We start from the raw sequence: 27,685 nt of genomic DNA, 5'->3' as shown, positions 1-27,685 counted from the left end.
AGGGGGTCCGGTCCGATGACCATGGATGAAGTACTGGCTGTCCAGAGTTGAGATCCAGGATGGACCGCTCGTCGGGACCCAGGATGGACCGCTCGCCTGTATTGGTTGGGGACATCTCTACGCTGCTGATCCGCCTCCGCTTGAGATGGTTTCCTGTGGACGGGACTCTCGCTGCTGTCTTGGATCCGCTTGAACTGAACTCTGGCGGCTGTGTTGGAACCACTATGGATTGAACTTTCACAGTATCATGTTAGACCCGCTCCACATCCATTGCTTTCGGTCACCTAGAGGGGGGGGGTTGCCCACATCTGAGGTCCTCTCCAAGGTTTCTCATAGTCAGCATTGTCACTGGCGTCCCACTGGATGTGAATTCTCCCTGCCCACTGGGTGTGAGTTTTCCTTGCCCTTTTGTGGGTTCTTCCGAGGATGTTGTAGTCGTAATGATTTGTGCAGTCCTTTGAGACATTTGTGATTTGGGGCTATATAAATAAACATTGATTGATTGATTGATTGATTGAAAAAAAAATAATAATACTGAATAATGACACATTTTTAATAATTTTTGGACCAAAACCCTTTAGAGTCCCCGGGATCAAGCCTGAGTGGAGGCCTAAATGTATATTTTTCATACATATATTGTATTGTTTTTTAAAATAAAAAATATCAAAATGGCCCCCGCTTGTTTTTAATCATATGTGTTTTTATATTGTTTTTATTGGTTTTATATTTATTTATTTTTTGTTTTTATTCAGTCATTGGTGGAGCATAATATATATATATACTTTTTTTATTTTATTTTATTGATTTATTAATTTTTTTTACAATTGTTTTTAACATGGCTGTGCAGCACTTTGGAAACGTTATTGTTGTTTAAATGTGCTATATAAATAAAGTGGATTGGATTGGATTGGATTGGATTGCTTTTATTTTTCAGTGTGCGGCCCTCGGTGGATAAAATTTGGACACCCCTGCTTCAGAGGAAGCAGCATTTAGTGACACGATAGTGAGTGAGATGAAAAATCACAATATCAACTTTTCTCCTTGCCTGGTGTCCAGTTATGTTTTATTAGCATCTGAGCTGATCAGGCAGCGGACTTCTGTCTGCCTGCTAATCAACAGATTAGGGGCCGGGGTTGCTGCACACACACACACACACACACACACACACACACACACACACACACACACACACACACACACACACACACACACACACACACACACACACAATGAATCTGCCCGACTGACTTAACTTGCGTCCGCGGCTAATTTCACCATCAAATGTCAGCTCTAGCGAGGCGTCGGCGCTGAAAGCCGATGTAATTTGTTCCGTGCTAATTTCTCTGGCAGAGCTGGTTTATTGTCTGCCATAAAACTTGTCTCCATCAGAGGGGAAGCACACTTTTTCTTTTAGGAATTGTGTCCATCATTCACAGTCCGTATGTAAGACAAGAACACATGTTTAGATTTGTTTAATGCATTCTAAGTCCTAAGATAAATGAGTATGAAAGCTAACTAAAAGGACCAGGAAGTAGTCTGCTAGCTAACTAAAAGGACCAGGAAGTAGTCTGCGAGCTAACTAAAAGGAGCGGAAAGTATTCTGCTAGCTAACTAAAAGGACCAGGAAGTAGTCTGCGAGCTAACTAAAAGGAGCGGAAAGTATTCTGCTAGCTAACTAAAAGGACCAGGAAGTAGTCTGCTAGCTAACTAAAAGGACCAGGAAGTAGTCTGCGAGCTAACTAAAAGGAGAGGAAGGTATTCTGCTAGCTAACTAAAAGGACCAGGAAGTAGTCTGCTAGCTAACTAAAAGGAGCGGAAAGTAGTCAGCTAGCTAACTAAAAGGACCAGGAAGTAGTCTTCTAGCTAACTAAAAGGACCAGGAAGTAGTCTGCTAGCTAATTAAAAGGACCAGGAAGTAGTCTGCTAGCTAATTAAAAGGACCAGGAACTAGTCTGCTAGCTAACTAAAAGGAGTGGAAAGTAGTCTGCTAGTCAACTAAAAGGACCATGAAGTAGTCTGCGAGCTAACTAAAAGGACCAGGAAGTAGTCTGCTAGCTAACTAAAAGGACCAGGAAGTAGTCTGCGAGCTAACTAAAAGGAGCGGAAAGTAGTCTGCTAGCTAACTAAAAGGACCAGGAAGTAGTCTGCTAGCTAACTAAAAGGACCAGGAAGTAGTCTGCTAGCTAACTAAAAGGACCAGGAAGTAGTCTGCTAGCTAACAAAAATGAGCGGAAAGTAGTCTGCTAGCTAACTAAAAGGACCAGGAAGTAGTCTGCTAGCTAACTAAAAGGACCAGGAAGTAGTCTGCTAGCTAACTAAAAGGAGCAGAAAGTAGTCTGGTAGTTAACTAAAAAGGACCAGGAAGTAGTCTGTGAGTTAACTAAAAGGACCAGGAAGTAGTCTGCGAGCTAACTAAAAGGACCGGGAAGTAGTGTGCTAGATAACTAAAAGAACCATGAAGTAGTCTGTGAGCTAACTAAAAGGAGCAGGAAGCAGTCTGCCAGCTAATTAAAATGACCAGGAAGTAGTCTGCAGGCTAACAAAAAGGACCAGGAAGTAGTCCGCTAGCTAACAAAAAGGATAAGGAAGTAGAATGCTAGATTACTAAAAGGACCAGGAAGTAGTCTGCAAGCTGACTAAAAGGACCAGGAGGTAGTCTGTTAGCTGACTAAAAGGACAATAAAGTAGCCTGAAAGCAAACAAAAAGGACCAGGAAGTAGTCTGTGAGCTAACTAGATGGACCAGAAAGTAGTCCGCAAGCTAACAAAAAGGACCAGGAAGTAGGATGCTAGCTAACTAAAACGATCAGGAAGTAGTCTGCTTAGGTAACTAATAGGACCAGGAAGTAGTCTGGTGAGTAAAGAAAGGCGACATAGAGTGAAAAGGCAAACAGAAACACAAAAAAGATGAAGAAGTGGATTAAAAAGGTTTCAGCCGTGACAGAAGCAGGTGGGAACGTTGAACAGAAGAACCGGAGAATAAGTTTTGGGCGGACTTTAATTGACTATCCTTGATAGCATCTGGCAATCTCCAGAAACAGAAGGATGCTTTTAAGTCTGATGAAGATGTACTTCACTTTGTTCCACCTTCATCCCCCTGACCTCACCTGAACTGACTAGGCTCCCCAACAGACCCTCACATCTTATTTGGGGTGTTGTTGATTCCTCGGAGCCCCCCCGACCAAAACAAGCAACCCTGCCCATGCAGATTTAATGGGGGGAACTATTTAGAGTGTCGCACGGTGTCAAGAGAGGGAAAAGGGAGGGAGTCTCTGTCACACAGATATCAAAAGTTCCCAAAACTACCCTCATTCTGAAGTGTCCTCAATCATTTACTGACTTCAGTAAAACTAATCTGGGAAGAATATAATATTTTTGCAGCAGATTCTTACAGAAAAACCACAAGTTGGTCAACTTTGACGTCCAATTTAGACCCAGAGATGGTGAGAAAGACAGCAACAACACACTCCTTTGCGACACATGTTTTTTAATCCTGCATTAGGATTTGATTGTTCTTCATCCAAAGGGGAAGATATAAACATCCCATCAGGGGAAGTGAACTGTTTTAGGAATGTTGTCCATCATTCACAGTCCTTATGTAAGACAAAAACATGTTTTGGTATTTGTTTATGTATTCTAAGTCCTAAAATACAACAAGTAGTCTGCTGGCTAACTAAAAGGACCAGGAGGTAGTATGCTAGCTAACTAAAAGGACCAGGAAGTAGTATGCTAGCTAACTAAAAGGACTAGGAAGTAGTATGCTAGCTAACTAAAAGGGACCAGGAAGTAGTATGCTAGCTAACTAAAAGGACCAGGAAGTAGTATGCTAGCTAACTAAAAGGACCAGGAAGTAGTCTGCAAGCTAACTAAAAGGACCAGGAAGTAGTCTGCAAGCTAACTAAAAGGAGCAGGAAGCAGTCCGATAGCTAAATAAAAGGACCAGGAAATAGTATACTAGCTAACTAACAGGACCAGGAAGTAGTATGCTAGCAAACTAAATAGGCCAGGAAGTAGTATGCTAGCCAAACTTAAAAGGACCAGGAAGTAGTATGCTAGCCAACTTAAAAGGACCAAGAAGTGGCGTGCTAGCTAACTTAAAGGACCAGGAAGTAATATGCTAGCCAACTTAAAAGGACCAGGAAGTAGCCTGCAAGCTAACTAAAAGGACCAGGAGGTAGTGTGCAAGCTAACTAAAAGGACCAGGAAGTAGTATGCTAGCCAAAGTAAAAGGACCAGGAAGTGGTCTACAAGCTAAATAAAAGGACCAGGAAGTAGAATGCTATCTAACTAAAAGGATCATGAAGGAGTCTGCCAGCTAACTAAAAGGACCAGGAAGCAGTCTGATAGCTAAATAAAAGGACCAAGAAGTAGTAGTATGCTAGCTGGCAAAAAGGACCAGGAAGTAGTAGTACGCTTGCTGACTAAAAGGACCAGGAAGTAGTCAGCTTTAGTAACTAAAAGGACCAGGACGTACTCTGCAAGCTGACTAAAAGAGCCAGAGAGTAGTCTGCTCCTTTTCATTAGCATTATCAAATATGCTAACAGGTTCATTAACATTAGTTATTATGCTAACACATTTACGAGTGTCTGTGTTTGTATTATTTACTTGCAACAACATTATTTTTGTATTGTTTGTCTCACAATCTCCAAGTAAACTAACCAAAACGTCACCGTGGAGTTATTGAGTCTGTTTAGCTGATTGGAGAGCTAGCTTCCGCAGCTAGTAGGTCCACGACCATGACCTCTGTTTTGTTTGATCAACCGTTTTACTGCCTTGTTACAGACACCATTTATAAAGGTAATATTTACAAAATATTTTTGTGTAAAATACTCATTTCACAACAAATATAACTGTGGCTTATAGTCCAGTGAGGCTTACATATTAAACACATGTATTTTCTTCTAAAATTTAGTGGGTGCAGCTTATATTCTGTGCGCTTTATAGTCCAGAAATACGGTATCCTTGTATTGTTTCTGTTTCACAATTTCCTAAGTAAACTAACCAAAACATCACCATGGAGTTATTGTGTCTGTTTAGCTGATTGGAGAACTAGCTTGAGCAGCTAGTGGGTCTATGAAAATGACTTCTGTTTTGTTCGATCAGTCGTTTTACTGCCTTGTTAAAGACACTGTTTGGAAAGGTAATATTAAAAAAATATTTCTGTGTAAAATACTCATTTCACAACGTATTTAACTGCGGCTTATAGTCCAGTGAGGCTTACATATTAAAGAAATGTATTTTCTTTTAAAATATAGTGGGTGCAGCTTATATTCTGTGCGCTTTATAGTCCGGAAAATACAGTGTTTTTGTATTGTTTCTGTTTCACAAATTCCTAACTAAACTAAACAAAACGTCACCGTGGAGTTATTGAGTCTGTTTAGCTGATTGGAGAACTAGCTTGAGCAGCTAGTGGGTCCATGACCATGACTTCTGTTTTGTTCGAACAGCCGTTTTACTGCCTTGTTACAGTAACCATGTGGAAAGGTAATATTTGCAAAATATTTCTGTGTAAAATACTCATTTCACAACGTATTTAACTGTGGTTTATAGTCCAGTGAGGCTTACACATTAAACACATTTATTTTCTTCTAAAATTTAGTGGGTGCAGCTTATATTCGGTGCGCTCTATAGTCCGGAAAATACGGTATCCTTTTATTGTTTCTGTTTCACAATTTCCTAAGTAAACTAACCAAAACATCCCCATGGAGTTATTGTGTCTGTTTAGCTGATTGGAGAACTAGCTTGAGCAGCTAGTGGGTCTATGAAAATGACTTCTGTTTTGTCAATCAGCCGTTTTACTGCCTTGTTACAGTAACCATGTGGAAAGGTAATATTTACAAAATATTTCTGCGTAAATTACTCATTTCACAACGTATATAACTTCAAATTATAGTCCGGTGCCGACTATAATTTTTCCAAAATTGAGTGGGTGCGGCTTATATTTGGTGCGCTTTATAGTCCGGAAAATACAGTGTTTTTGTATTGTTTCTGTTTCACAAATTCCTAACTAAACCAAACAAAACGTCACCGTGGAGTTATTGAGTCTGTTTAGCTGATTGGAGAACTAGCTTGAGCAGCTAGTGGGTCCATGACCATGACTTCTGTTTTGTTCGAACACCCGTTTTACTGCCTTGCTACAGACACCATTTATAAAGGTAATATTTACAAAATATTTCTGTGTAAAATACTCATTTCACAACATATATAACTGTGGCTTATAGTCCAGTGAGGCTTACATATTAAACACATGTATTTTCTTCTAAAATTTAGTGGGTGCAGCTTATATCCGGTGCGCTTTATAGTCCGGAAATACGGTATCCTTGTATTGTTTCTGTTTCACAATTTCCTAAGTAAACTAACCAAAACATCACCATGGAGTTATTGTGTCTGTTTAGCTGATTGGAGAACTAGCTTGAGCAGCTAGTGGGTCTATGAAAATGACTTCTGTTTTGTTCGATCAGTCGTTTTACTGCCTTGTTACAGACACTGTTTGGAAAGGTAATATTAAAAAAATATTTCTGTGTAAAATACTCATTTCACAACGTATTTAACTGCGGCTTATAGTCCAGTGAGGCTTACATATTAAAGAAATGTATTTTCTTTTAAAATATAGTGGGTGCAGCTTATATTCTGTGCGCTTTATAGTCCGGAAAATACAGTGTTTTTGTATTGTTTCTGTTTCACAAATTCCTAACTAAACTAAACAAAACGTCACCGTGGAGTTATTGAGTCTGTTTAGCTGATTGGAGAACTAGCTTGAGCAGCTAGTGGGTCCATGACCATGACTTCTGTTTTGTTCGAACAGCCGTTTTACTGCCTTGTTACAGTAACCATGTGGAAAGGTAATATTTGCAAAATATTTCTGTGTAAAATACTCATTTCACAACGTATTTAACTGTGGTTTATAGTCCAGTGAGGCTTACACATTAAACACATTTATTTTCTTCTAAAATTTAGTGGGTGCAGCTTATATTCGGTGCGCTCTATAGTCCGGAAAATACGGTATCCTTTTATTGTTTCTTTTTCACAATTTCCTAAGTAAACTAACCAAAACATCACCATGGAGTTATTGTGTCTGTTTAGCTGATTGGAGAACTAGCTTGAGCAGCTAGTGGGTCTATGAAAATGACTTCTGTTTTGTCAATCAGCCGTTTTACTGCCTTGTTACAGTAACCATGTGGAAAGGTAATATTTACAAAATATTTCTGCGTAAATTACTCATTTCACAACGTATATAACTTCAAATTATAGTCCGGTGCCGACTATAATTTTTCCAAAATTGAGTGGGTGCAGCTTATATTCGGTGCGCTTTATAGTCCGGAAAATACAGTGTTTTTGTATTGTTTCTGTTTCACAAATTCCTAAGTAAACTAAACAAAACGTCACCGTGGAGTTATTGAGTCTGTTTAGCTGATTGGAGAACTAGCTTGAGCAGCTAGTGGGTCCAGGAAAATGACTTCTGTTTTGTTCGAGCAGCCGTTTTACTGCCTTGTTACAAACACTGTTTGGAAAGGTAATGTTTACAAAATATTTCTGTGTAAAATACTCATTTCACAAATTAAATAACTGTGTCTTATAATCTGGTGCGGCTTACATATTAAACACATCTCTTTTCTTCTAAAATTTAGTGGGTGCAGCTTAGAGTTGGTGTGCTCTATAGTACAGAAAATATGGTATTTTTCTATTGTTTCTGTTTCACAAATTCCTAACTAAACTAAACAAAACGTCAGCGTGGAGTTATTGAGTCTGTTTAGCTGATTGGAGAACTAGCTTGAGCAGCTAGTGGGTCCAGGAAAATGACTTCTGTTTTGTTCGAGCAGCCGTTTTACTGCCTTGTTACAGACACCATGTGGAAAGGTAATATTTACAAAATATTTCTGAGTGAAATACTCATTTTCACAACGTATATAGTCCAGTGCAGCTAATATTTAAAAAGACACGTTTTTTCTTCTAAAATTTAGTGAGTGCGGTTTATATTCGGTGTGCTTTATAGTCTTGAAAACATGGTAATTGTTTAACTGTACAAAGTAGGATCCAATAAGTTCTGCATCTTCCGACTCCTTTCCCTTGTCCAAAACTAACAAAGCATCATTTCAAGAGAAATAAGTACATAAAGCGCTCTGAGTACTTACCTTTTCGTAGTATTTGATCTCGTAGTCGAGGATGATGCCGTTGGGTCTCTCCGGCTCCAGCCAAGACAAGGAAACACTATTCCGTGATGTCTTCTCCTTCTTGATGACGATCACGGGGGAGGGAGCTGGGGTGGAAGCAGAAAGAGAGAGAAAGCAGAACGTGAGACGGCCAGTTCTCCTGCGGAGAAGTTGAGTGGAAGTTCAGTTGCATCCCGACAATTGTCTACGCTTCCTGTTAGCCTAATTCACTTTTCTGCCCGCTGGGGCCCACATTGAAGGGGGAGCAGGTTGGAAGAAGATGATTTACACAGAAGTAGCAAAGACATGGATGTCATGCAGGGGGGAGTGCTTAGATCTCATATTTCACTGCAGAGAACTAACACATCCAAGCTAAAGCGGGACATGATGTCTCCTTCAATTCCCTGATATGCTTCCTGTGTTGGCTCTAGCGCGCACAAACACACACCCGGGGACCCCGGCTGGTGTCGGCTTACACCTTTTAAAGCATCCGAGGGATGAGAGACGGCCAGAAGTCCTCATTTAGACATAAATGATGTTAAAGGAGTATTCTCCACCTTGAAGCGGAATAGAGAGTCTGAGAAGTGGCCCTTGGTTCTGCAGGAGGAGATATCACATGATTAGCTCACTCTGTTTCCTTATCGGTCCACTTTAATGGCGTGATGAAGTACCATCCTGGGGAGGGAGGAGGGGGGGGGGGTTCTTGGAAGACAAGTTCACTTTCAGTTTCGATACCCGTCAAAACATAAGAGACCGGCGTCTATAATGTGTGTGTATATACATATATATATATATATATATATATATATATATATATATGTATAAATGCATACGTATATATGTGTGTATGTATATATATGTATATATATGTGTGTATGTATGTATATATATATATATGTATATACATATGCATTTAAATGTGTATATATATATATATATATATATATATATATATATATATATACACATTTAAATGCATATGTATATACATATATATATATATACATACATACACACATATATATACATATATATACATACACACATATATACGTATGCATTTATACATATATATATATATATATATATATATATATATATATATATACATACATATATATATATATATATATATATATAAACATATATATATAGTGCCCTCCATAATTATTGGCACCCCTGGTTGAGATGTGTTAAAAGCCTTAAAATAAATTCAGTGTTTATTGCAGAAGAATACTGTCACACTGAAAATTGTAGGAAAATGTAGCCTTCAACTCAAATGAATTGTAAGAAAATAAAAAAATCCCTGACTAAAAAATAATTATTTTTCATTAAATCACCTGTTCCACAATTATTGGCACCCTTAACAATTCCCAGGAAATAAATATAATTGAAGCATTTCTGTCATTTCTACAGTAGTTTACAAAGTTTACCAGAGTACGTAGGAACATTTAATTAGTAATTCATCACTTCCTGTTTCCCTGGGGTATAAATATGACGTGACACCGAGGCCATTTCTCTTATCCACTCTTAAACATGGGAAAGACAAAGGAACACAGCATACAAGTGAGGCAGATGTGCGTCGACCTTCACAGGTCAGGCAGAGGCTACAAGAAGATTGCCACTCAACTGCAGCTGCCCATATCCACTGTGAGAGGAATAATTAAGAAGTTCAAAACAACTGGAACAGTGGTAAATAAGCCTGGACGAGGACCCAAGTTTATTTTGCAACCACGCACAGTGAGGAGGATGGTAAGAGAAATCAAAAGATCTCCAAAGCTCACTGTTACAGAATTACAACAAATGGTAGCATCCTGGGGTCACAAAGTCTCCAAATCAACCATCAGGCGCTGTCTACACGCCAACAAGCTGTTTGGGAGGCATGCACGGAGAAAACCTTTCCTCACTCACAATCATAAACGCAAGCGTCTGGAGTTCGCCAAACGGTATTGGGGCTTCAACTGGGACCGTGTGCTTTGGTCAGATGAGACCAAGATTGAGCTTTTTGGCAACAAACACTCTAAGTGGGTCTGGCGTACCACGAAAGATGCGCATGCTGAAAAGCACCTCATACCCACTGTGAAGTATGGGGGTGGGTCAGTGATGCTGTGGGGCTGTTTCACTTCCAAAGGCCCTGGGAACCTTGTTAGGGTGCATGGCATCATGAATGCTTTGAAATACCAGGACATTTTAAATCAAAATCTGTTGCCCTCTGCCCGAAAGCTGAAGCTGGGTCGTCACTGGGTCTTTCAGCAAGACAATGACCCTAAACATATGGCCAAATCTACACAGAAATGGTTCACCAGACACAAAATCAAGCTCCTCCCATGGCCATCTCAGTCCCCTGACCTCAACCCCATTGAGAACCTGTGGGGTGAGCTGAAAAGGAGAGTACAGAGGAGAGGACCCAGGTCTCTGGATGATTTAGAGAGATTCTGCAAAGAGGAATGGCTGAAAATCCCTCTTTCTGTCTTTGCCCATCTTGTGAAACATTATAGGAGAAGATTAGGTGCTGTTTTGTTGGCAAAAGGGGGTTGTACAAAATATTAACACCAGGGGTGCTAATAATTGTGACACACATTATTTGATGTCAAATAATTATTTCTTTATGTGGGATTTTTTCCCCACTGAATAAATGCACTTGTATTGAAGGTTGGATTTTTCTCTTTTTTTCCATTAAGGTCCCATATTATTTAGAAAAAAAATAAAATAATTGGAAGCTAAAAAACACATCTCAACCAGGGGTGCCAATAATTATGGAGGGCACATAGTATATATATATATATATATATATATATATATACATACATATACGTATGCATTTATATATATATATATATACACACATATATATACATATATGTACATACATATGCATTTAAATGTATATATGTATATTTACATACATATATACATATATATACATGTATGTTTAGCAAAAAACTCATAATTCTCAAATATATATTTAAAAAATATAAATACACTTTTTTGTACTTAAAAAATTGTAAGTGAATTCAGAATTTTCCACAATATCTTAAAAATATGTATAGTAATGACTAAAAAAGTTGTAAGTCAGTGGACAATTTTCAAAAATGTTTTTGAAATGTATTTATATATTCTTATATACATATATACCAATATATATATATATATATATATATATATATATATATATATATATATATATATATACATATATATATGAGCTCATATTTTATGGCATTCTTTCTCTCACACGTATTTATTTTGATCTGAATGGCTAAAAGGCACTGCAAAAAATATGATTTGCACTTAATAATGTGCAATAATTATTATTTACTGTACTGTAATTCTGTAAACAACTTGTACTAACAACAAATCAACACAACAAAAAAGTTTTGAAACGCTACAAAAAATGAGCAGAATGTCTATTGTTGTTGAGAGTTGTATAGTTTGTAAACAAATGTAATTTAATGTATGTATTTAATGCAGTAAAGCAAAAAATGTGAGGAAAATATTGTCGTTATTGTTGTTTGAATTTGGAAGTCACATCCTCTTCTCGCCTGTGTGGGTGCCATCACCTCAGGAGCTTCTAACGGTCCCACACTTTCTCCGCCCTCTCTCTCTCTCTCTGTACCCTCACTTTCTCATTTCCAGGCTTTTCCTGCTCTCTAATTGCCAGCCAGCTGCAGGCCGGCTCGCCATCCCAGGCCTTGACTTGTCTTTTTATTAGACCGCAGGAAAAAACATGTTTGTCTTTGAAATGTTCAAGCTTGGCCTGATTGCCGAATACAAAGCCAGTGAGCGTGTTTGTGGGCACCAGTCTGTGTTTTTTGTCTTGCCATGACTATATACTCACGTGATTGTTTCCCCTTTCTTTCTAGGATGTACCCAGATGGGGAGAATAAGGAGGTGAGGCCATGATATTTATTGCCACCTTCATCATTGCACGTATTAAAATAACCCGGAGCTACGTTTGTGCTGCATATGCCGATGTAAGTTAATACTACTAACACAGACACTTGCAAATATGTTAGCATATTATGCTAAAACACTATATATCAGGTGTCACCAACACGCTGCCCGCGGGCACCAGGTCGCCCGTAAGGACCAGATGAGTCGCCCGCTGGCCTGTTCTAAAAATAGCTCAAATAGCAGCACTTACCAGTGAGCCGCCTCTATTTTTTAAATGTTTTTTATTTCCTAGCAAGCTGGTCTCTATTTGCTCGACATTTTAAATTCTAAGAGGGACAAAACTCAAATAGAATTTGAAAATCCCAAAAAATATTTTAAAGACTTGGTCTTCACTTGTTTAAATAAATGTATTTATTTTTTTTACTTTGCTTCTTATAACTTTCAGAAAGACAATTTTAGAGAAAAAAATACAACCTTAAAAATGATTTTACCTTTTAAATTCCTTCCTCTTCTTTCCTGACAATTTAAATCAATGTTCAAGTATTTTTTTTTTTGTAGGGAATAATAATTACATTTAAATTTAATTCTTCATTTTAGCTTCTGTTTTTTTTACAAAGAATATTTGTGAAATATTTCTTCAAATTTATTATGATTAAAGCTGAGATAGGCGCCAGCGCCCCCTGCGACCCCGAAAGGGAAAAAGCGGTAGAAAATGGATGGATGGATGGATAAAATTCCAAAAAAATATTCTGGCAAATCTAGAAAATCTGTAGAATCAAATTTAAATCTTATTTCAAAGTCTTTTGAATTTCTTTTAAATTTTTTGTTCTGGAAAATCTAGAAGAAATAATGATTTGTCTTTGTTAGAAATATAGCTTGGTCCAATTTGTTATATATTCTAACAAAGTGCAGATTGGATTTTAACCTATTTAAAACATGTCATTAAAATTCTAAAATTAATCTTAATCAGGAAATATTACTAATGATGTTCCATAAACTCTTTTTTAAATTTTTTCAAAAAGATTCGAATTAGCTAGTTTTTCTCTTCTTTTTTTCGGGTGAATTTTGAATTTTAAAGAGTCAAAATTGAAGATAAACTATGTTTCAAAATGTAGTTTTCTTTTTTTCCTGTTTTCTCTTCTTTTTAACCGTTCAATAAGTGTTTTTTTCACCCTTTATTTTATACAAAAAAATGTACGGCGAAATGACAGACAAAAATACCCATTTCATATATATATATATATATATATATATATATACATCCATTTTCTACCGCTTATTTCCTTTTGGGGTCGCGGGGGGCGCTGGCGCCTATCTCAGCTACAATCGGGCGGAAGGCAGTCTACACCCTGGACAAGTCGCCACCTCATCGCATATATATACATTTATTTATTAAAGGTAAATTGAGCAAATTGGCTATTTCTGGCAATTTATTTAAGTTTGTATCAAACTGGTAGCCCTTCGCATTTATCAGTACCCAAGAAGTAGCTCTTGGTTTCAAAAACGTTGGTGACCCCTGTTATATAATATTGAAAACATTCCACGGATTAGTAAGCGAGAGTTGTTTTAGTTACATTGTAAAAATTACAAACGTCGCTTGGAGCAATGAATGAATACTCCATGCCAGTAGAAACGCTATGGAGGATTAGAAAACGGAACAACACTTCTACTTCCGGCCTAAAACTTTAAACATCCGGAATTGACATGTACCCCAGCAACACCCGCAGTAAGCAAATTCGTCCAAAAGATGGCGCCATAGCAGAAACAATAACACACCTTTTTAAGTATCTTTGCATGAGTATATTTAAAAAAAGATTGCACAAGTGGCAAAAAAGACTGAGGAAGTGGAGGAATGCTCATCAAACACTCATTTGGAACATCCACCAGGTGAACAGGCTAATTGGGAACAGATGGGTGCCATGATTGGGTATAAAAAGCAGCTTCCATGAAATGCTCACTCATTCACAAACAAGGACGGGGCGAGGGGCGCCACTTTGTCAACAAATGCCTGAGCAAATCGTCCAACAGTTAAAGAACAACATTTTTCATCTACGCTCCGTAATATCATCAAAAGGTTCAGAAAATCAGGAGAAATCACTGCATATAAGCCATTGTATTACGGACCTTGGATCCTTCGGGCAGTACTGCATCAAAAAGCGACATCGGTGTGTAAATGATATCACCACACGGGCTCAGGAACACTTCAGAAAACCACTGTCAGTAACTACAGTCGGTCGCTACATCTGTAAGTGCAAGTTAAAACTCTACTATGCAAAGCCAAAGCCATGTATCAACAACACCCAGAAACGCCGCTGGCTTCGTCGGGCTTGAGCTCCTCTAAATTGGACTGATGCAAAGTGGAAAAGTGTTCCGTGGTCTGACGAGTCCACATTTCAAATTGTTTTTGGAAATTATGGACGGCGTGTCCTCCGGAACAAAGAGGAAAAGAACCATCCGGATTGTTTTTGGCGCAAAGTGGGAAAGCCAGCATGTGTGATGGTATGGGGGTGTATTAGCAACTTCACACAACTACCTATTAGCCGGGGGGTGCACTGGAAACAGTGATAATAAATGCCTGGTGTGTTAGTGTAATTACTGAAATTATATGCTCATAAAAAGATAAAAATGTCAATTAAAAGGACATGCAAGACTATAATTACGACCTCTGTGATCTAACCATAATGTGTGGAAACGTCATTGTAGTCAAATTGCTGTTTATTCAATAAAATATCAATATACTGCACCGAGCCACAGCATTTGCTCTTATACAACATTTTAAAGAAAATCAATAATGCATGTTTGAAGCAACACCATCTGTGTGTATTTTTGTATATATTGGATGTATTGGATTTGTGCAACGTTTATAAAAACATGTGCAAACTTGATAGCATAAAAATAGCAAAGAAGAGAGTGCAATCTATTACAAACCTTGTTTCCATATGAGTTGGGAAATTGTGTTAGATGTAAATATAAACAGAATACAATGATTTGCTAATCCTTTTCAACCCATATTCAGTTGAATATGCTACAAAGACAACATATTTGATGTTCAAACTCCATCCATCCATCCATTTTCTACCGCTTATTCCCTTTCGGGGTCGCGGGGAATGTTCAAACTCTTGTTCAAACTCATAAACTTTATTTTTTTTTTTGTGCAAATAATAATTAACTTAGAATTTCATGGCTGCAACACGTGCCAAAGTAGTTGGGAAAGGGCATGTTCACCACTGTGTTACATCACCTTTTCTTTTAACAACACTCAATAAACGTTTGCGAACTCCATCCATCCATCCATCCATCCATTTTCTACCACTTATTCCCTTTTGGGGTCGCGGGGGGCGCTGGCGCCTATCTCAGCTACAATCGGGCGGAAGGCGGGGTACACCCTGGACAAGTCGCCACCTCATCGCAGGGCCAACACAGATAGACAAACAACATTCACACTCACATTCACACACTAGGGACCATTTAGTGTTGCCAATCAACCTATCCCCAGGTGCATGTCTTTGGAAGTGGGAGGAAGCCGGAGTACCCGGAGGGAACCCACGCATTCACGGGGAGAACATGCAAACTCCACACAGAAAGATCCCGAGCCTGGATTTGAACCCAGGACTGCAGGAACTTCGTATTGTGAGGCAGACGCACTAACCCCTCTGCCACCGTGAAGCCACCACTGTGTTACATCACCTTTTCTTTTAACAACACTCAATAAACGTTTGGGAACTGAGGAAACTAATTGTTGAAGCTTTGAAAGAGGAATTCTTTCCCATTCTTGTTTAATGTAAAGCTTCAGTCCTTCAACAGTCCGGGGTCTCCGCTGTCGTATTTTACGCTTCATAATTTCCATGGGAGACAGGTCTGGACTGCAGGCGGGCAAGGAAAGTACCCGCACTCTTTTTTTTAAGAAGCCACGCTGTTGTAACACGTGCTGAATGTGGCTTGGCATTGTCTTGCTGAAATAAGCAGGGGCGTCCATGAAAAATATGGCAGCGTATGTTGTTCCAAAGCCTGTATGTACCTTTCAGCATTAATGGTGCCTTCACAGATGTGTAAGTTACCCATGCCTTGGGCACTAATACACCCCCATACCATCACACATGCTGGCTTTTACACTTTGTGTCAATAACAGTCTGGATGGTTCGCTTCCCCTTTGGTCCGGATGACGCAATGTTGAATATTTAAAAAAACAATTTGAAATGAGACCACAGAACACTTTTCCACTTTGCATCAGTCCATCTTAGATGATCTCGGGCCTGGAGAAGTCGGCATCGTTTCTGGATGTTGTTGATAAATGGCTTTTGCTTTGCATACTAGCGCTTTAACTTGCACTTACAGATGTAGCGACGGACTGTATTTAGTGACAGTGGTTTTCTGAAGTGTTCCTGAGCCCATGTGGTGATATCCTTTAGACATTGATGTCGGTTTTTGATACAGTGCCGTCTGAGGGATGGAAGGTCACGGTCATTCAATGTTGGTTTCCGGCCATGCCGCTTACGTGGAGTGATTTCTCCAGATTCTCTGAACCTTTTGATGATATTATGGAGCGTAGATGTTGAAATCCCTAAATTTCTTGCAATTGCACTTTGAGAAAGGTTGTTCTTAAACTGTTGGACTATTTGCTCACGCAGTTGTGGACAAAGGGGTGTACCTCGCCCCATCCTTTCTTGTGAAAGACTGAGCATTTTTTTGGGAAGCTGTTTTTATACCCAATCATGGCACCCACCTGTTCCCAATTAGCCTGCACACCTGGGGGATGTTCCAAATAAGTGTTTGATGACCATTCCTCAACTTTATCGGTACTTTTTGCCACCTTTCCCAACTTCTTTGTCACGTGTGCTGGCATCAAATTCTAAAGTTAATGATTTTTTGACAATAAAATGTTTATCAGTTTGAACATCAAATATGTTGTCTTTGTAGCATATTCAATTGAATATGGCTTGAAAAGGATTTGCAAATCTTTGTATTCTGTTTATATTTACATCTAACACAATTCAACGCTTTGTTGAATTTTGGACGGTGTATATATATATATATGTCTATTCAAAAGGTTTTCACAAGTGAGCAGGTTGTGTTCTGTGTGATAAAGTCTGTCTACCTTTGTGTTAGTTGCATTTTTTTTTTGCATCATGACTAGGGAAGGTAGTTTGGAAGTTGTCATATATAAAAGCTGTGTAAGCACTTTCAAGATTTTTTAGATTGAAGCTTTTGCCGCTTGTCTAGGTGTTTGGTTTTTCTCCTCCAGTTGCAGTTCAGAGGGTTACTTCTAGACCAGGGGTAGGGAACCTATGGCTCTAGAGCTAGATGTGGCTCTTTTGATGACTGCATCTGACTCTCAGATAAATCTTAGCTGACATTGCTTAACGCGATAATTATGAATAATTTCGCTGGTAATCACAGTGCTAAAAATAACGTGGAAAATATAAAACATTCTCATGCATTTATATCCATCCATCCGTTTTCTACCGCACCTGTTCAAGAAGTCGCATTAATGGTAAGAAGTATTTTATGTCACGGTGGGGGGGGTGCAGCTTTCTGCGGGGTCTTTCTCCCAGGAAGGCAGACGTACTACTCGGGACATGGCATTTAGGTAAAAACATGATTTAATTTTAACAAAAAAAAATATACAAACAAAAATCGCTCACTGCAGAGGCACAACTTGGGCTAAGGAACAAAGCTAACGCATAAACAGACTAAGAACGTAAATCAAACAAAACTTACTTGGCATGGCATGAAGCACGAAACTATGGCAAGGCATGAAACAAGTCAGCACAGGGCGACTGACTGGCAAAGACGAGCTTAAATACTGCCTCTGATTAGTGCTCGGGAAGCAGGTGAGCAGGCATTTGGTCCACCAGAGACAGGTGGACAAAATGAGTAACCAAGGAAACCAGACAAGGGAGTGGAAAAAAACAGGAACTTAAAGAGTCCAAAGGACAAACAGCACATGGCCAAACAAAATTATGACCAACAGACATGATATTTGATTTATTATTGGTTAGCTTCAGACCAACAATGTTATTAAAAAGAATAAGAGAATTATTATACTCTAAAAATGTTGGTCTTACTTAAAAATCCACGCATTTAGTTGTATTTAGTGTTAAAAAATATGTTATGGCTCTCACGGAAAATACATTTTGAAATATTTGGCTTTCATGGCTCTCTCAGCCAAAAAGGTTCCCGACCCCTGGTCTAGAGTAAGCTGCTCTAAATGCAGATCACAAGTCCAGGTTGTCAACAACAGAACGACGACAACGAACTGGAGGGGCGAAAAAGACGATAGGAGGAAATCCATCCGACAGCATCTTGACAGAATCAGCGTGACAACCCGGGGGGAATACGTAATCCAGGGGTGCCCATTACGTCGACCGCGAGCTACCAGTCGACCGCGGGGGGTGTGTCAGTCGATCTCCAGCCAGGCTTTTAAAAAAAATAGACCTAAAAATGAGTGATCATCAATCTTCACCAAGACGTCACTTAAATGACATTCACGGTACCGGAGGGTCTTGTGAGATGACGCTGGCTGCTGCAAGATCATTATTATGAAAATATGACCGAGAGGAAGGCGAGAAACACTTTTTATTTCAACAGACTCTCGTGCCGTACCTTCCGTCAAAACTCTAAAGGCAGACTGCACATTTCCTATCTTCACAATAAAAGCCCTGCTTCATGCTGCCTGCGCTAACTAAATACAGAGTCTCGGAAAACTGGCGTGCACAAGCGATCCCTCAGAAGTGAAGTGAAGTGAATTATATTTATATAGCGCTTTTCTCCAGTGACTCAAAGCGCTTTTACATAGTGAAACCCAATATCTAATTTACATTTAAACCAGTGTGGGTGGCACTGGGAGCAGGTGGGTAAAGTGTCTTGCCCAAGGACACAACGGCAGTGACTAGGATGGCGGAAGCGGGAATCGAACGTGCAACCCTCAAGTTGCTGGCACGGCCACTCTACCAACCGAGCTATACCGCCCCACAGAAAGCTGGCGTGCACATCACTTGTGCACGCCAGCTTTCCGAGACTCTTATTTTGTTAGCGCAGGCAGCATGAAGCAGGGCTTTTATTGTGAAGATAGGAAATGTGCAGTCGGCCTTTAGAGTTTTGACGGCGCGAAAGTCTGTTGAAATAAAAAGTGTTTCTCGCCTTCCTCTCTGTCATTTTTTCATAATAATGAACTGGCAGCAGCCAGCGTCATCTCACAAGACCCTCGGGTGCCGTGAATGTCAATCAAGCAAGCTACGGAATTTGCCGCCAATGTTTTTCTTGTAAAGTGTAGGGAAGCTGGATGAATTAGATGCCAAAAACCAACCACTTTCATGTGGTATTGTACAGAAAGGACAACTTTTTTTCTCCTCCATTTGAAAATGTGGGCGTTATCATCATTACTGTCTGATTCCAATCAATGCAAGTCATCAGAATCAGGTAATACACCAACTTATATTCTTGTCTTTGTGAAAGAAAGACATCTATATGTGTTACACATGCTTGTATTATCATTAAACACATTTAGCTTGTTTACAAACATGTCTCTTTCATAAATAAATAAATATAAATGATATATATAAATGAGGTAGATCCCCTCGAGTTGGTCAATTGAAAAGTAGCTCGCCTGCAGAAAAAGTGTGGGCACCCCTGACCTAATCCATCTTTTAACATGCGGGAGTAGAACATGCGGGGCTGCCGACATCCTTAATCCTTGTAAAGTCCGAGGGCCAGCGCGGAGCGAGCAGAGATACCGAGAGAAGGCGTGCACGTGTGAAGGGTGTCGTCAGGTCAAGTCGCAAGTCCGTGGACGGCGGATCCAGTCCGGGGCTCTCAGACAGTCGATCACAAAGCGTCGCCGACCGCAGTGTCGCCGGAGTAAATCCCCATGGCCGCCGAGGCGTGCTGGAGTGAGCAAACATACAAAAAGGAGGATATTCGCCGCTGATCCTTGTCCTGTCGTCGAGAAGACGTCTGCTTCTTATCACCGCTAATCGTGCGCAGCTGGGCTGCTGCGCTCTAATTAGGGCCAACGCTCGTACGGGCGATTTGGAACTTTTTGAGTCCGCGGGATCCGACTGCTGCCTCAACACCACGAAGACCAGGGGTCACCAACACGGGCACCAGGTCGCCCGTAAGGACCAGATGAGTCGCCCGCTGGCCTGTTCTAAAAATAGCTCAAATAGCAGCACTTACCAGTGAGCTGCCTCTATTTTTTGAATTGTATTTATTTACTAGCAAGCTGGTCTCGCTTTGCTGGATATTTTTAATTCTAAGAAAGACAAAACTCAAATAGAATGTGAAATTCCAAGAAAATATTTCAAAGACTTGGTCTTCACTTGTTTAAATAAATTCATTTATTTTTTTTACTTTGCTTCTTATAACTTTCAGAAGGACCATTTATGAGAAAAAATACAACCTTAAAAATGATTTTAGTATTTTTAAACACATATACCTTTTTACCTTTTAAATTCCTTCCTCTTCTTTCCTGACAATTTAAATCAATATTCAAGTATTTTTTCTTTTTTTTGTAAAGAATAATAAATACATTTTAATTTAATTCTTCATTTTAGCTTCTGTCTTTTTGACAAATAATATTTGTGAAATATTTCTTCAAACTTATTATGATTAAAATTCAAAAAAAATATTCTGGCAATTCTAGAAAATCTGTAGAAACAAATTTAAATCTTATTTCAAAGTCTTTTAAATGTATTATAATTTTTGTTTAAATAAATTCATTATTTTTTTTTACTTTGCTCCTTATAACTTTCAGAAAGACAATTTTAGAGAAAAAAATACAAACTTAAAAATGATTTTAGGATTTTTAAACACATATACCTTTGAACCTTTTAAATTCCTTCCTCTTCTTTCCTGACAATTTAAATCAATGTTCAAGTAAATGTATTTTTTTATTGGAAAGAATAATAAATATATTTTAATTTAATTCTTCATTTTAGCTTCTGTCTTTTTGACAAATAATATTTGTGGAATATTTCTTCAAACTTATTATGGTTAAAATTAAAAAAAAAAAAAATATTCTAGCAAATCTGGAAAATCTGTAGAATCAAATTTAAATCTTATTTCAAAGTCTTTTAAATGTATTTTAATTTTTGTTTAAATAAATTCATTATTTTTTTTACGTTGCTTCTTATAACTTTCAGAAAGACAATTTTAGAGAAAAAATACAACCTTAAAAATGATTTAAGGATTTTTAAACACTTATACCTTTTAACCTTTTAAATTCCTTCCTCTTCTTTCCTGACAATTTAAATCAATGTTCAAGTAAATTTATGTTTTTTATTGTAAAGAATAATAAATACATTTTAATTAAATGTTTCATTTTTGCTTCTGTTTTTTCGACGAATAATATTTGTGGAATATTTCTTCAAACTTATTATGGTTAAAATAAAATAAAAAAAATATTCTAGCAAATCTGGAAAATCTGTAGAATCAAATTTAAATTTTATTTCAAAGTCTTTTAAATGTATTTAAAATTTTGTTTAAATAAACTCATTAATTTTTTTACTTTGCTTCTTATAACTTTCAGAAAGACAATTTTAGAGAAGAAATACAACCTTAAAAATGATTTTAGGATTTTTAAACACATATACCTTTTAACCTTTTAAATTCCTTCCTCTTCTTTACTGACAATTTAAATCAATGTTCAAGTAAATTTATTTTTTTTATTGGAAAGAATAATAAATACATTTTAATTTAATTCTTCATTTTAGCTTCTGTCTTTTTGACAAATAATATTTGTGAAATATTTCTTCAAATTTATTATGATTAAAATTCAAAAAAAATATTCTGGCAATTCTAGAAAATCTGTAGAATCAAATTTAAATCTTATTTCAAAGTCTTTTAAATGTATTTTACATTTTTGTTTGAATAAATTCATTAATTTTTTACTTTGCTTCTTATAACTTTCAGAAAGACAATTTTAGAGAAAAAATACAACCTTAAAAATGATTTTAGGATTTTTAAACACATATACCTTTTTACCTTTTAAATTCCTTCCTCTTCTTTCCTGACAATTTAAATCAATGTTCAAGTAAATGTATTTTTTTATTGTAAAGAATAATAAATACATTTTAATTTAATTCTTCATTTTAGCTTCTGTTTTTTCGACGAAGAATATTTGTGAAATATTTCTTCAAATTTATTATGGTTAAAATTAAAAAAAAAATATTCTAGCAAAACTGGAAAATCCATAGAATCAAATTTAAATCTTATTTCAAAGTCTTTTGAATTTATTCAAAAAATTTTGTCCTGGAAAATCTAGAAGAAATAATGATTTGTCTTTGTTAGAAATATAGCTTGTGTCACACCTATGGATCATGTTTTGTTTTGTCATGTAATGTTTTTGATTGAGGACTTTCAGTCATGTTTTGCACTTCCTGGTTTTGTTTGCTTCCATGCCAACTCATTAGTTTTCACCTGTCACGTCCCTGTTCTCAGCCTCACACCTGTTTTCACTAATGATCAGAACTATTTAAGTCACTCTTTTTCTTGTCTTCGTCCTGGGATCTTCTCCCACTCGCACGCACCCTACCCATGCTGTTCAAACCTTCACGTCCTCGCCCACAGTTTCATGCCGAGTAAGTTTATGTGTTCATGCCACCGTGCTAGTTTTGTTTGGTCTGTTCATAGTTCATTCATGCCAATCGAGCAAGTGTTTTTGTTTCCTGTTTATATTTTGTAGCCAAGTTTTATACCTCCTTGTGAGCGTCCTTAGTTTGATTATTTTTGATTATAGTGTTTGTTTATTTAATAAATCATGTACCTGAATTCACGCCTGGCTCGTCCTGTAATCCCGCTGCGTCGAAGGAGCAAACTCAATCCATGTCCAAGCCTGACAGCTTGGTCCAATTTGTTATAAATTCTAACAAAGTCCAGATTGGATTTTAACCTATTTAAAACATGTCATCAAAAATATATATTTATAGTATTGTGAGAAATCATTAGGATGATCAGTGTTTCCACAAAGATAAATATCATTAATTACTAATAACAACATACAGTTAAAGGTAAATTGAGATAATTGGCTATTTCTGGCAATGTATTTAAGTGTGTATCAAACTGGTAGCCTCCTTTGGTTTCAAAAAGGTTGGTGACCCCTGACTTAGACCCTCGTCATCATGGAGGATTGTCAACCATGCTTCGATACTTTTTGACACTTTTCTAAATAAAGGGGACCACAAAAAAATGGCTTTATTTACATTATTTTAACAAAAAATCTTAGTGTAAATGAGACATATGTTTAAGTCCTCAAATAAAATAGTAGTAAGTAAACAAACAAAGACACTTAATCAGTCTGCTGACATATGCAGTAAAATATTGTGTCATTTATCATTCTATTATTTTGTCAACATTATGAGGGACAAACTGTAAAAATTTATTATTAATACATTTGTTTATTTACTGTTAATATCTGCTTATTTTCTGTTCTAAAGTGTTCTATCTACACTTCTGCTTTTTTTTCCTAAAATTGAGTCATTTTATCTTTTTTTCTTTTTTTTTCCCAGATCTTTTTTTGCAGTGCAGCTCCACAAGCAATGATTAGGCTTTACAAATTAAATTGTTGGAATTGTTGCAAAAAACAAAAAAAGGTGAACTAATCCCATCACAGACACAAAAGACGCTAAATATAGCTAAAAAAAAAAAAATACAGACGAGAGCGAAACAAGGCCAAAGTGAAAGTGAAAGTGAAAGAAAAGACCCTTTGAAAGTTTGTCCTCTCATTTTAAACTTTTAACACTTCGGATACGACTTCCCCCTCGCCTGCTAGTTCTTCTGAGCGCTGTTAGATGTATTTTAGAAGATGGATGGCAGTTTTTGGGGCCATTGTTGCAAAAAGATGATCTGTATGAAATGTCCCATAGGTACACGTGTCTGTCTTAGTAATACTAACTTACAATGGCATTATTTTTTTATTGTTTCTGTTTTGTAAATTCACCAAAAAGGTCACCGTGGAGTTTTTGAGTCTGTTTAGCTGATTGGAGAGCTAACTTCATGGGACCATGACTTCTGTTTTGTTTAATCAGCCATTTTACTGCCTTGTTACAGACACCTTTTGGAAACACTTAAGGTATTTAAATATATATTTAAATATGGTATTTTATAATGTTCACCATCACTAAATCATTCTGATTTTAAACAAAATTATGATCAGTCAAACACACAGGATGACAGTGTAACAATATTCATAAACAATTTAAATTATTTCCCAGTACTGGATCCGATTTAATTCCTTTTTTTTGTCCTTAAAAGTTCTCCTGTGTCCAGGGACAGTTTGTAAACAACGGCAATAAGGAAACAGCAAATCGGCAAATACAAATCCATGAATTAGTCACAGCCGCAGGGTTAAAGCGTATGGAAAAAAGTTGCATCTTTTAATCCAAAATTGACTGTGTTTTTATGAGAGGAAATAAGAGCACCTGGAGGATATCCTTGCTAGCACAGGGTTAAGCGAAAAGCGGCCAGCAGTATTTCATGATCATGACTTCTGTTTTGTTTGATAAGCCATTGCACTGCCTTGTTACAGACACTTTTTGGAAACAATTAAGTTATTTAAATGTATATAGTCCAGAAAATATGGTATTTTATAATGTTCACCATCACTAAATCATTCTGATTTTAAACACAATTATGATCAGTCAAACACACAGGATGACAGTGTAACAATATTCATAAAAAATTTAAATTATTTCCCAGTACTGGATCCGATTTAATTCCTTTTTTTTGTCCTTAAAAGTTATCCTGTGTCCAGGGACAGTTTGTAAACAACGGCAATAAGGAAACAGCAAATCGGCAAATACAAATCCATAAATTAGTCACAGCCGCAGGGTTAAAGCGTAGGGAAAAAAGTTGCATCTTTTAATCCAAAATTGACCGTGTTTTTATGAGAGGAAATAAGAGCACCTGGAAGATATCCTTGCTAGCACAGGGCTACGCAAAAAAGCGGCCAGCAGTATTTCATTACCATGACTTCTGTTTTGTTTGATAAGCCATTGCACTGCCTTGTTACAGACACTTTTTGGAAACAATTAAGTTATTTAAATGTATATAGTCCAGAAAATACGGTATTTTATAATGTTCACCATCACTAAATCATTCTGATTTTAATCACAATTATGATCGGTCAAACACACAGGATGACAGTGTAACAATATTCATTAAAAATTAAAATGATTTCCCAGTACTGGATCCGATTTAAATCCTTTTTTTGGTCCTTAAAAGTTCTCCTGTGTCCAGGGACAGTTTGTAAGCAACGGCAATAAGGAAATAGCAAATCGGCAAATACAAATCCATAAATTAGTCACAGCCGCAGGGTTAAAGCGTAGGGAAAAAAGTTGCATCTTTTAATCCAAAATTGACAGTGTTTTTATGAGAGGAAATAAGAGCACCTGGATGATATCCTTGCTAGCACAGGGCTACGCAAAAAGCGGCCAGCAGTATTTCATGACCATGACTTCTGTTTTGTTTGATAAGCCATTGCACTGCCTTGTTACAGACACTTTTTGGAAACAATTAAGTTATTTAAATGTATATAGTCCAGAAAATATGGTATTTTATAATGTTCACCATCACTAAATCATTCTGATTTTAATCACAATTATGATAAGTCAAACACACAGGATGACAGTGTAACAGTATCAATTAAATACTAAAATTATTTCCCAGTACTGGATCTGATTTTATTCCTTTATTCTTGTTTTTTTGCGCTTAAAATTTATCCTGTGTCCAGGGACTCATATCCTGAGTTTGTAAGCAACGGAAATAAGGAAATAGCATATCGGCAAATACAAATCCATAAATTAGTCACAGCCGCAGGGGTAAAGCGTAGGGAAAAAAGCTGCATCTTTTAATCCAAAATTGACAGTGTTTTTATGAGAGGAAATAAGAGCACCTGGAGGATATCCTTGCTAGCACAGGGTTACGCAAAAAGCGGCCAGCAGTATTTCATGACCATGACTTCTGTTTTGTTTGATAAGCCATTGCACTGCCTTGTTACAGACACTTTTTGGAAACAATTAAGTTATTTAAATGTATATAGTCCAGAAAATATGGTATTTTATAATGTTCACCATCACTAAATCATTCTGATTTTAATCACAATTATGATCGGTCAAACACACAGGATGACAGTGTAACAATATTCATTAAAAATTTAAATTATTTCCCAGTACTGGATCCGATTTAAGTTCTTTTTTTTTTTTGTCCTTAAAAGTTCTCCTGTGTCCAGGGACAGTTTGTAAACAACGGCAATAAGGAAATAGCATATCGGCAAATACAAATCCATAAATTAGTCACAGCCGCAGGGGTAAAGCGTAGGGAAAAAAGTTGCATCTTTTAATCCAAAATTGACAGTGTTTTTATGAGAGGAAATAAGAGCACCCGGAGGATATCCTTGCTAGCACAGGGCTACGCAAAAAGCGTCCAGCAGTATTTCATGACCATGACTTCTGTTTTGTTTGATAAGCCATTGCACTGCCTTGTTACAGACACTTTTTGGAAACAATTAAGTTATTTGAATGTATATAGTCCAGAAAATATGGTATTTTATAATGTTCACCATCACTAAATCATTCTGATTTTAATCACAATTATGATAAGTCAAACACACAGGATGACAGTGTAACAATATCAATTAAATATTAAAATTATTTCCCAGTACTGGATCTGATTTGATTCCTTTATTCTTGTTTTTTTGCGCTTAAAATTTATCCTGTATCCAGGGACTCATATCCTGAGTTTGTAAGCAACGACAATTAGGAAATAGCATATCGGCTAATACAAATCCATAAATTAGTCACAGCCGCAGGGGTAAAGCGTAGGGAAAAAAGTTGCATCTTTTAATCCAAAATTGACAGTGTTTTTATGAGAGGAAATAAGAGCACCTAGAGGATATCCTTGCTAGCACAGGGTTACGCGAAAAGCGGCCAGCAGTATTTCATTACCATGACTTCTGTTTTGTTTGATAAGCCATTGCACTGCCTTGTTACAGACACTTTTTGGAAAAAAAATAAGGTATTTAAATGTATATAGTCCAGAAAATATGGTATTTTATAATGTTCACCATCACTAAATCATTCTGATTTTAATCACAATTATGATAAGTCAAACACACAGGATGACAGTGTAACAATATCCATTAAAAAATAAAAAATGTTCCCAGTACTGGATCCGATTTAATTCCTTTTTTTTTGTCCTTAAAAGTTGCCCTGTGTCCAGGGACAGTTTTTAAGCAACGGCAATAAGGAAATAGCAAATCGGCTTATACAAATCCATAAATTAGTCACAGCCGCAGGGTTAAAGCGTAGGGAAAAAAGTTGCATCTTTTAATCCAAAATTGACACTGTTTTTATGAGAGGAAATAAGAGCACCTGGAGGATATCCTTGCGAGCACAGGGTTAAGCGAAAATCGGCCAGTAGTATTTCATGACCATGACTTCTGTTTTGTTTGATAACCCATTGCACTGCCTTGTTACAGACACCGTTTGGTAACAACTAAAATATGTAAATAGACATTTAAAAACAATTTCCGTGTAAATAACTATATTCCCGTAAATTTGCAACCCTACAAAGGGACGACGTTTTCATTTGTGTACTATCGGGCATTGAACGTGACAACATTGCCAGTGCTGCTGTAAATAGCGTGG

The 27,685-nt window shown here is 37.3% G+C and overlaps 1 protein-coding gene across 2 annotated transcripts in view; it reads right to left on the bottom strand.

The window, feature by feature from the left end:
* epha3 (eph receptor A3) overlaps positions 1-27,685 on the bottom strand; it is a 297,755-nt gene that overhangs the window by 85,989 nt on the left and 184,081 nt on the right. For both annotated transcript variants that reach the window (XM_061918278.1, XM_061918277.1), the window contains exon 7: positions 8,133-8,257. In XM_061918278.1, coding sequence (XP_061774262.1) covers positions 8,133-8,257 — 125 coding nt within the window. The remainder of the gene's footprint in view (positions 1-8,132; positions 8,258-27,685) is intronic.

Source organism: Nerophis ophidion, linkage group LG13 (genome assembly GCF_033978795.1).
Source record: "Nerophis ophidion isolate RoL-2023_Sa linkage group LG13, RoL_Noph_v1.0, whole genome shotgun sequence".
NCBI classification, from domain to species: Eukaryota; Metazoa; Chordata; class Actinopteri; order Syngnathiformes; family Syngnathidae; genus Nerophis; species Nerophis ophidion.
This window is presented reverse-complemented; position numbering and strand designations above follow the sequence as displayed.